This window comes from Entelurus aequoreus, linkage group LG27 (genome assembly GCF_033978785.1).
Source record: "Entelurus aequoreus isolate RoL-2023_Sb linkage group LG27, RoL_Eaeq_v1.1, whole genome shotgun sequence".
Classification (NCBI taxonomy): domain Eukaryota; kingdom Metazoa; phylum Chordata; class Actinopteri; order Syngnathiformes; family Syngnathidae; genus Entelurus; species Entelurus aequoreus.
The window spans coordinates 29,372,040-29,383,797 of NC_084757.1; the positions used below are offsets into that span (position 1 = coordinate 29,372,040).

The 11,758-nt window shown below is 41.2% G+C and overlaps 1 protein-coding gene across 3 annotated transcripts in view; it reads left to right on the plus strand.

The window, feature by feature from the left end:
* Positions 1–10,067, plus strand: part of lhx4 (LIM homeobox 4) — a 26,014-nt gene extending 15,947 nt beyond the window's left edge. For all 3 annotated transcript variants that reach the window (XM_062038529.1, XM_062038530.1, XM_062038531.1), the window contains 3 exons: positions 279–433; positions 2,122–2,293; positions 8,317–10,067. In XM_062038529.1, coding sequence (XP_061894513.1) covers positions 279–433; positions 2,122–2,293; positions 8,317–8,705 — 716 coding nt within the window. In that variant the 3' untranslated portion in view covers positions 8,706–10,067. The remainder of the gene's footprint in view (positions 1–278; positions 434–2,121; positions 2,294–8,316) is intronic.
* The last annotated feature ends 1,691 nt before the right edge of the window (positions 10,068–11,758 follow it).

The following is an 11,758-nucleotide window of genomic DNA, read 5'->3' on the forward strand; positions in this document are numbered from 1 at the left end:
GCCCTCATTGTGGATGTAAAGTGAAGCAACACTTCCTTGTGTGTGTGTGTGTGTGTGTGCGTGTGTGTGTGTATGTGCGCTGCAGTCCCAAAGAGTGTGTTGTCCTGTCAGATTTATGTCCTAAGCAGCAGTGTGGGCCAAGACAGTGGCACAAGGACAATAATGCACAACAAGGTTCTCTCCATAGAAGACAGTGTGTGCACCAGGCTGAGCAGGACAGACTGCACAACACAAAGGACAAAAACAACCACTCATCTGCTTGTGCTTTGCTTTTTAAGATGATTCGGAGGCAGGGACCAAGCGACCGAGGACCACCATAACAGCCAAGCAGCTGGAGACCCTCAAAAGTGCCTACAAGAACTCCCCCAAACCTGCGCGACACGTCAGAGAGCAGCTTTCATCCGAGACAGGACTGGACATGAGAGTAGTGCAGGTAGACATGACATCATCAATACTTAGAGTACTAAAATTCTTCATTTTAATGCACTTTTATAAAAAAAAAAAAAACTTTTCCATATGAGTTGGGAAATTGTGTTAGATGTAAATATAAACGGAATACAATGATTTGCAAATCCTTTTCAACCCATATTCAGTTGAATGCACTACAAAGACAACATATTTGATGTTCAAACTCATAAACTTTATTTTTTTTTTGCAAATAATAACTACCTTAGAATTTCATGGCTGCAACACGTGCCAAAGTAGTTGGGAAAGGGCATGTTCACCACTGTGTTACATGGCCTTTCCTTTTAACAACACTCAGTAAACGTTTGGGAACTGAGGAGACACATTTTTGAAGCTTCTCAGGTGGAATTCTTTCCCATTCTTGCTTGATGTACAGCTTAAGTTGTTCAACAGTCCGGGGGTCTCCTTTGTGCTATTTTAGGCTTCATAATGCGCCACACATTTTCAATGGGAGACAGGTCTGGACTACAGGCAGGCCAGTCTAGTACCTGCACTCTTTTACTATGAAGCCACGTTGATGTAACACGTGGCTTTGCATTGTCTTGCTGAAATAAGCAGGGGCGTCCATGGTAACGTTGCTTGGATGGCAACATATGTTGCTCCAAAACCTGTATGTACCTTTCAGCATTAATGGCGCCTTCACAGATGTGTAAGTTACCCATGTCTTGGGCACTAATACACCCCCATACCATCACACATGCTGGCTTTTCAACTTTGCGCCTATAACAATCCGGATGGTTCCTTTCCTCTTTGGTCCGGAGGACACGACGTTCACAGTTTCCAAAAACAATTTGAAATGTGGACTCTTCAGACCACGGAACACTTTTCCACTTTGTATCAGTCCATCTTAGATGAGCTCAGACCCAGCGAAGCCGACTGCGTTTCTGGGTGTTGTTGATAAACGGTTTTCGCCTTGCATAGGAGAGTTTTAACTTGCACTTACAGATGTAGCGACCAACTGTAGTTACTGACAGTGGGTTTCTGAAGTGTTCCTGAGCGCATGTGGTGATATCCTTTACACACTGATGTCGCTTGTTGATGCAGTACAGCCTGAGGGATGGAAGGTCACGGGCTTAGCTGCTTACGTGCAGTGATTTCTCCAGATTCTCTGAACCCTTTGATGATATTACGGACCGTAGATGGCGAAATCCCTAAATTCCTTGCAATAGCTGGTTGAGAAAGGTTTTTCTTCAACTGTTCAACAATTTGCTCACGCATTTGTTGACAAAGTGGTGACCCTCGCCCCATCCTTGTTTGTGAATGACTGAGCATTTCATGGAATCTACTTTCATACCCAATCATGGCACCCACCTGTTCCCAATTTGCCTGTTCACCTGTGGGATGTTCCAAATAAGTGTTTGATGAGCATTCCTCAACTTTATCAGTATTTATTGCCACCTTTCCCAACTTCTTTGTCACGTGTGGCTGGCATCAAATTCTAAAGTTAATGATTATTTGCAATAAAAAAAATGTTTATGAGTTTGAACATCAAATATGTTGTCTTTGTAGCATATTCAACTGAATATGGGTTGAAAATGATTTGCAAATCATTGTATTCCGTTTATATTTACATCTAACACAATTTCCCAACTCATATGGAAACGGGGTTTGTAAGAAACTATCACAACTTATCATGTATTCCCATTTATTTTTCAGGTGTGGTTCCAGAACCGCAGAGCAAAAGAAAAGCGTCTAAAAAAAGACGCCGGCCGCCATCGCTGGACTCAGTTCTATAAAAGTGTTAAACGCAGCCGAGGGGGGTCAAAGGTGGAGAAGGAGAGCTCGGCAGACGACGCAGGACTGAGTGACAGCGAGCTGAGCTTCAGAGGTAACGACTGCTCATCCTATAGTACAGAGCTGTCAAAGTCCTTTTCACTGAGGGCCACATCGCAGTTATGTTTGGCCCCACAGTGAATACTATTATTACACTCTTTTTTATGCATTTTATTAGTAGATTTTTATTTAAACCAAAATGTAAAAAAATATGGTAAATTGCAATAATTTCACCTCAAAACTTGAGTGTATGTTACTGTAAATGGAAAAAAAAACAGTACTGCGGTTATTATGGTAAAAAAAAAAAATCCTGATTTTTACTGTAAAATTTACATTAGTTTTTTTTTACTGTAAAAAAAAACCCCCGGAATTTTACAGTTATTTTTTTGCACCTGAGCTGCCAGTTTGTTCGTTTGTTTTTTTACAGCAAAATCAACAAGTGTAGATTTGTCGGTGTATTACTGTAAATGCCAAAACGGCACCACACTTTATTACAGTAAAACAAGTACGGTACTGTTTTTTTCCATTTAAAGAAAAATGCTGTAAAAACCACAGTAAATTTCCCAATTTTTACCATCAAATCTATTGCTACTTTTATATTTGATGGATAACTTGCTGTCATGATCCGTGGCCCGGATCATGTTTTTGTTATATTCTGTATATTTTGGACTCCCATAGTTCCTGTTTTTGTGCACCCTTGTTTGTTTTTAGTTACCATGGGTGCTTATTGTTTCCACCTGTCTCTGATTGGGGCTCAGGACGCTCACCTGTTTTCCGAGCACTAATCAGAGGGACTATTTAAGCCTGCCTTTGCCGATCAGTCGGGCTGGCTTCATTGTTTGCTTCTTGCCACAGTTACACTACCATTCAAAAGTTTGGGGTCACCCAAACAAGTTTGTGGAATAGCCTTAATTTCTAAGAACAAGAATAGACTGTCGAGTTTCAGATGAAAGTTCTCTTTTTCTGGCCATTTAGAGCGTTTAATTGACCCCACAAATGTGATGCTCCAGAAACTCCACCTGCTCAAAGGAAGGTCAGTTTTGTAGCTTCTGTAACGAGCTAAACTGTTTTCAGATGTGTGAACATGATTGCACAAGGGTTTTCTAATCATCAATTAGCCTTCTGAGCCAATGAGCAAACTCATTGTACCATTAGAACACTGGAGTGATAGTTGCTGGAAATGGGCTTCTATACACCTATGTAGATATTGCACCAAAAACCAGACATTTGCAGCTAGAATAGTCATTTACCACATTAGCAATGTATAGAGTGTATTTCTTTAAAGTTAAGACTAGTTTAAAGTTATCTTCATTGAAAAGTACAGTGCTTTTCCTTCAAAAATAAGGACATTTCAATGTGACCCCAAACTTTTGAACGGTAGTGTACGTGAGTAGTCCTTATCTCTAGTCTATGCCAAGTGTTAGCTTTAGCGTCCAGTGCGATCGGCACGTTTCTCCTCTGACTTGTTTTCAGTTTTTTGTACTTGTTGGATTTCGACAATAAACCATTCTGTCACGACGGGGGAGTCCAAAACTAACAGAATATGACAAAAACATGATCCGGGACACTTGCTTTGAAATCATTATTATTATTATTTATTTCTATTTTATAAATGGTTTAAATGTTTGATAATATATTTTGTCATAATTAGACAATATTTAAGTGAACATAATTTGCGATTGCATGGAGTACATATATTTGTTTTTTCTCCCAAAATAGAAAGAAAGAATACATTTAGTAAGAAAAGTTACAGTACTTCATTGATATATATACACTACCGTTCAAAAGTTTGGGGTCACATTGAAATGTCCTTATTTTTGAAGGAAAAGCACTGTACTTTTCAATGAAGGTAACTTTAAACTAGTCTTAACTTTAAAGAAATACACTCTATACATTGCTAATGTGGTAAATGACTATTCTAGCTGCAAATGTCTGGTTTTTGGTGCAATATCTACATAGGTGTATAAAGGCCCATTTCCAGCAACTATCACTCCAGTGTTCTAATGGTACAATGTGTTTGCTCATTGGCTCAGAAGGCTAATTGATGATTAGAAAACCCTTGTGCAATCATGTTCACACATCTGAAAACAGTTTAGCTCGTTACAGAAGCTACAAAACTGACCTTCCTTTGAGCAGATTGAGTTTCTGGAGCATCACATTTGTGGGGTCAATTAAACGCTCCAAATGGCCAGAAAAAGAGAACTTTCATCTGAAACTCGACAGTCTATTCTTGTTCTTAGAAATGAAGGCTATTCCACAAAATTGTTTGGGTGACCCCAAACTTTTGAAAGGCAGTGTATTATTTCCAGGCTTTAAAGGGCTAAATAAAATGAAGTGGCGGGCCACAGCTGGCCCTTGAGTTTGACACCTGTGCTATAGTACAGTGGTCCCCAACCACCGGACAAGAAAAAAAAAAGAAAAAAAAAAAAAAGTTTTTTATTTTTTATTAAATCAACATAAAAACACAATATATATACACTATATATCAATATATATCAATACAGTCTGCAAGGATACAGTCTGTAAGCACACATGATTGTATTTATTTATATGAATTTTTAATTTTTTTTTTATCAACAATACAATTGTTTGTCAGACATTTTGAATGTAGACAGTCCATACATGTTGACAAGCACACACAGGACAGAGCTGCTGCGCAATCTTTCCCACAGTCGTGTGTCAGTTTGCACGTGCTAAGTAGAGACACTGCACCATCAAGTCCAGGGCCGGACTTCTGCCCCGGTTCATCTCTGCTCAACTAGCAGTGTAGTGCCGTCGGCGATCACTCCAAACGAGTATGATAGTCCTCCTGTTGGTGGGATTGCCTTCAGGAGAACGCCTGTGCGTGGAATCTTTTCAAGTGGGGAGGCTGGTGCACAGACAGCCACCACACTGTCCTTGGCAAAGAGAAGGCCAGGGTCCAATGGCATGGAGACCAAGACAATTGGGGGCCCATCTTTGCTGCAGCCTTCTTCCGCCTTTGTGACCGTTGTGGAGCTTCTATGCAACCATCATCCGCCCACTACGCCGTTGAGGTCTTTTCCGACGAGGGAGACGCGCAGACTCCGACGTCCCTTCTTCGCTGTGGGGAACTGTATCCGGTGGCAAGGGAAACCCAGGACGACCGGCACCTCCCTCACAGCTGCAGGAGGCTGCCGGAGCTCCGGTCTGTCGGAGGACCGCCTGTGGTGCGCCTACCAGCACTTGCTTGTCTCTCAGGGTGTGCTCCCCTAGCCCTTTGTCTTCCCAGGCTAAGCAGCAGGGAGTGTAGTGCACCAGGGGCGTCACTAGCTTTTAAGGACAGGGGGGGCTTAGCCCCCAGGAGATGCACAGGATGCAAGCGAACGTAGCGCACGAGCACAAAACTTCACAAATGGCTAACAAAGACTTAGAAATTAATCATTGTTATTATTATTTCAGTGGGTTTATTTTCAATCTGTGTTCAGCACAACAACAAACCTGGGTTTGCACAGTGACATTTTGTTTACAGCATCAACAAGAAACAATGACTTGCATGATCCTTCAAGATACACTGAAACACAATGGAAGTCATGGCATTAGCCTCTATGTTATTCATTCACAACATAGAAGCTAATGCCACCACTTTAGCTCACAATACAATAATTGTTTGTTCCCAAATATTTTGAAGTTGCACAGATTACATTTTGGGCACATATGTGACTAAAATGGTTGTAAATTCAAGCCCTGGAAATATTACTTAATTACTTGAATTAAAGTAATATCTGGATCGGGATAATTTGGCTTGTATATAATATATTTATATATATATATATATATATATTATGGCAAGCTGTTAAGGAAATTAAATATATATGGAAGTCTGAATAGAAATGAGAAACTTTTATATATACTGTAAATAAGAAAGACTTAGAGTCCTGGGTCCGTACTTATCAAGCGTCTTAGAGTGCCATTTTACACTTAAGTCCTGAGAATTTGCGAAATGTAGTCCTACTCTCAAACTTAAGAATAAAAGCTTTTTATCAACGTTCTTAAGTCTAAGAATCACTCCTACTCTCCACGATATTTAAGAGACCTTCAGAGGTGTCTTAAGTGGTTAGGAGTTGCCAGCAGGGGATGGCACTGAGGCGAGAGAGACGTGCGCGAACGTTCAGGGAACGGAACAATGTTTTTTTTTTTTTGATGACGAGCAGCTGATCAAACGGTATCGTTTAGACAGAGCGGATATTATTTTTGTCACAGATTTAATACTTTTCGATTCCTTGTTGATTTCTGCATGTGTCTGCAGTGGGCTAGTACCGTATATATAGAGCCACCCACACCAGTTTAAAATTAGTTGCCTAATTAATGAATTGGAAAGAAAATGTTATGACAGTAGTGTATGTGTGTGGCCGTGAGGTGAGTGACGTCAGTGAGTGTGTGGGCGATAGAAAAGAGGGAGCGGTAGCGTGAGTGCCGGCGGGGACTAGTTTGTTTTGTATTATTTTGTAGTTTATTGTTAAAATATACACTCCCATTGTCCACTTAAATATTTCCAAGATATTTCTTTATTCTTAGACAACGGATTCCCTTCCGTGATTGGTCATTTCTATGGACACAGAAATGACGTCACCTAAAATTCCGTTTACGGCACATAGTAATGTCGTAATTCAGCTCTGAGTGTGACACTTAAGATTCAGTCCTACACTTCGCTGAAAGTGTGAGTAAGACGCTTGATAACTAACTTTTAAGTGCAGCTTTCAGCGAAGAATTTATTTACTCTTAAGTCAACTCTTAGCAGACTTCTTAGGAGTAATTCTAAGAAGCTTGATAAGTACGGCCCCTGATCTGAAAAAGAGCCAAAGCTGTCAAAGAGCTGAGGGACCATCTTCAAAGTGCAATGCTGAAACAAATAATGCAAACAATAAAATGTAACTTCCAGGGCTTGAGATTAATGTAGTCCCGTCGTCCCGGGGACGATAAAAAAAATGCACGGCACGAAATTAAATGCTCCCCGGGACGATGGCTTTTAACCATTTTTTTCCTTTTTCTTTTTATGTATCTATTCATTTTACATTTTATATTAAATGTCTTGGTTTTTCCACCCTCTGAAAATCCTATGAAATGTTTAACAAGCCATCCTATAATAATACAACAGCTATTAATGTAACAATACAATAAAACAAATATATTTAATTATGTTTTTTTCATTATTTTAACAATAGGCTAATGTATATTACTTTATATAGATTCTACAAGAAACACAAAACTTAAAAACTAAATTATTTACAATTGCGTACACAAGGTTCTTGTTCTGCAGTGCTGTGTGCTAATGTGATTCGTACACCTGCAGGACCGCAAGCAAGGTCGCATAGAAAATGCGGACTGGATTTTGAGTGATGTGGGCATTTTCTATATGAACAAGTGGAATGGATTGGATACCGACGCACTAAAGGGGCTCTCTACCTTACGCTATGAAGTGAGGGGAAACTGAGTGAATAATGACAGGTCATATGATTATTTATTTAAACTCATATTCGGGCCACTTTATAATGAATATGTCGGCATGTATTTGTAAAAAATAAATAAATAAAAAAAAATTGATTTTTTTTCTTTTTTTTTAACACCAAATTATTTAGGGGGGCTTAAGAACATTTTAAAATAGGCCTAACAACGTCAATGATATAACGTACACTTATTCAGCCTGTTGTTCACTATTCTTTATTTATTTTAAATTGCCTTTCAAATGTCTATTCTTAGTGTTGGGTTTTATCAAATGAATTTCCCCCAAAAAATGCGACTTATACTCCAGTGCGACTTATATATGTTTTTTTCCTTCTTTATTGTGCATTTTCGGCCGGTGCGACTTATACTCCAGCGCGACTTATACTCCGAAAAATTCGGTACTTATGGAGTATATTGTGAATAAATTGAGAACAGGAAGTGAACACACGTTTTAGCAACTGCTATGCAAAGGAAAAGGGGTAGGATTAAACAAGCTCTGCTTCTTCCTACTCCTTTTCGAACATGTTGAATAGAGAAACTGGCACTTGTGATGCATCATGTTGTATGCACGCATGTTCCAAATGAACACAAACTCAACCCAACTCTCCTCTGCAGATGACCAGGTGCTGTCAGACCTGGGCCACGCCAACGGCCTCTACGGGAGCGTGGGCGACATAACAAACGGCGCGGTCCTGAACGGCGGCTTCTCGGTGGACGCGGCGGGGCAACCGTACCACGACATCCGCGCCGGGAGCCCCTACGGCCTCCCGCAGTCGCCCTCCTCCATCGCCTCCCTGCCGGGTCACACCCCTCTACTCAACAACCTGGCGTTCAGCATGGACAGTCTGGGAGCGCAGGGCGGAGCAGGCGGCGTGGGACAGGCCCTGAGGGCCATGGCGGGGGGCCCCGCCTCAGACCTCTCAACGGGCAGCAGTACGGGATACCCCGACTTCCCCACCAGCCCCGCGTCCTGGCTTGACGAGATGGACCATTCCCAGTTCTGAACCACTGAGAGGACAACACACACACACACACACACACACACACACACACACACACACACGTCTTTTTACATGTTTCTATGTGTGATGAAGAGGAAACAGCTGCTTAAGGAACGCCGACTAGTGCACCGTACCAACTTCACCCTACTTCTCAACAACGTCAGGGCTAAAGTGTTGATCCGGAGGCGCCTTGCATGCTTCTGAGCGATCATGACGAGCCTTTTTTTTTTTTTTACGTTGACCAACGCACTTTACTCTCCTCCCCACTTGCTGCACACCAGGACACAAAGGCAGAATTAGACAAGCGGAAGGAAAAAGGGAGACGTATGCACAAGGCTGAGACAGTGTTGCATTGGGAGAGAATTTTACAAGAACTCTGGCACAAGCGTTTAGTTAAAGAAAAAAAAAAAAAAAAACAGAAAAAAAACGGACGTTTTTTCTATGGGGAAAGTCCATGTTTGGCTCGTCCGTGAGTGCTGATGTTTTCATTCTGTGTTTATGGGTGCTCGACTTCATGTGTAACGCGTCAGTATTTCATTATCGCTGTCCACAGGCCAAATTATTTATTTGAAGTATTTATTCTCATAAAACGCACAGACAAAAAAATGTATTTTTTTTAATTTTATTTATTTATTTATTTATTTTTACAAATGAAAATCATTCACCCAGGGATTGCTATGGGACGTGTTAAGCGGCCTTCTACAATAGGGATGGCCATTTTGACTACCGTATTTTTTGGACTATAAGTCGCAGTTGTTTTCATAGTTTGGCCGGGGGTGCGACTTATACTCAGGAGCGACTTATGTGTGAAATGATTAACACATTACCGTAAAATATCAAATAATATTATTTAGCTCATTCACGTAAGAGACTAGACGTATAAGATTTCATGGGATTTAGCGATTAGGTTGTTTGGTAAACGTATAGCATGTTCTATATGTTATAGTTATTAGAATGACTCTTACCATAATATGTTACGTTAAAGGCCTACTGAAACCCACTACTACCGACCACGCAGTCTGATAGTTTATATATCAATGATGAAATCTTAACATTGCAACACATGCCAATACGGCCGGGTTAACTTATAAAGTGCAATTTTAAATTTCCCGCCACACTTCCGGTTGAAAACGTCTAGATATGATGACGTATGCGCGTGACGTCAACGGTTGATACGGAAGTATTCGGAGCCCATTGAATCCAATACAAAAAAGCTCTGTTTTCATCCCAAAATTCCACAGTATTCTGGACATCTGTGTTGGTGAATCTTTTGCAATTTGTTTAATGAACAATGGAGACTGCCAAGAAGAAAGTTGTAGGTGGGATCGGTGTATTAGCGGCGGACTACAGCAACACAACCAGGAGCACTTTAAAGGATAGCAGACGCGCTAGCCGAACGACCTCACCTTGACTTCCTCCGTCTCCGGGCTGCCAACCGCATCGGTGATCGGGTGAAGTCCTTCGTCGTACCGTCGATCGCTGGAACGCAGGTGAGCACGGGTCGTGACGAGCAGATGAGAGCTGGCGTAGGTGCAGAGCTAATGTTTTTAGCATAGCTCTGTCGAGGTTCCGTAGCTAAGTTAGCGTCAATGGCGTCGTTAGCAACAGCATTGCTAGGCTTCGCCAAGCTGAAAAGCATTAACCGTGTAGTTACATGTCCAGAGTTTAATAGTATTGTTGATCTTCTGTCTATCCTTCCAGTCAGTGACTTATTTGTTTTGTTTCTATATGCAGTAAAGCCCGATGCTATCACGTTAGCTCAGTAGCTAAAGAGCTTCACCGATGTATTGTCGTGGAGATAAAAGTCACTGTGAATGTCCATTTCGCGTTCTCGACTCTCATTTTCAAGAGGATATAGTATCCGAGGTGGTTTGAAATTCAAATCCGTGATCCACAATAGAAAAAGGAGAGAGTGTGGAATCCAATGAGCCAGCTTGTACCCAAGTTACGGTCAGAGCGAAAAAAGATATGTCTTGCACTGCACTCTAGTCCTTCACTCGAACGTTCCTCATCCACGAATCTTTCATCCTCGCTCAAATTAATGGGGTAATCGTCGCTTTCTCGGTCCGAATCGCTCTCGCTGCTGGTGTAAACAATGGGAAAATATGAGCAGTCCTTCCTCCGGTGTCGTCACGCTACTTCCGGTAGGGGCAAGGCTTTTTTTTTATCGGAGACCAAAAGTTGCGAACTTTATCGTCGTTGTTCTATACTAAATCCTTTCAGCAAAAATATGGCAATATCGCGAAATGATCAAGTATGACACATAGAATGGATCTGCTATCCCCGTTTAAATAAAAAAAAAATCATTTCAGTAGGCCTTTAACATACCAGGCACGTTCTCAGTTGGTTATTTATGCCTCATATAACGTACACTTATTCAACCTGTTGTTCACTATTCTTTATTTATTTTAAATTGCCTTTCAAATGTCTATTCTTGGTGTTGGGTTTTATCAAATAAATGTCCCCCAAAAATGCGACTTATACTCCAGTGCGGCTTATATATGTTTTTTTCCTTCTTTATTATGCATTTTCGGCACGTGCGACTTATACTCCGGAAACTACGGTAAATCTACTTTTAAAAAGTTAAAGTACCACTGATAGTCACACACACACACACTAGGTGTGGTGGAATTACCCTCTGCATTTGACCCATCCCCTCGTTCCACCCCCTGGGAGGTGAGGAGAGCAGTGAGCAGCAGCGGTGGCCGCACTCGGGAATCATTTTGGTGATTTAACCCCCAATTCCAACCCTGGATGCTGCTTATATCGACATGATTTTTATTAGGACGGAGGAGCATGAACGTTCTGAACTCCTGTTTCCACGTTCAGTGTTACATTGAGCAGGGTAATGAGGTCTTGGTCGTCGTGGGAAATGAATCAACAACAGCGCCTCTGCTGGTTTCAGTCCAGTAGTGCACCCCGTTTAGCCTCAACCACTTTTCAGTTCAGTTCAGTTTCAGTTTATTTGGAACATGCATACGATGCAATGTAATGCATCACATATTTACAGTTGTTTCATTACAGCACGTCCGAAAAGGAGTAGGAAGAAGCAGAGC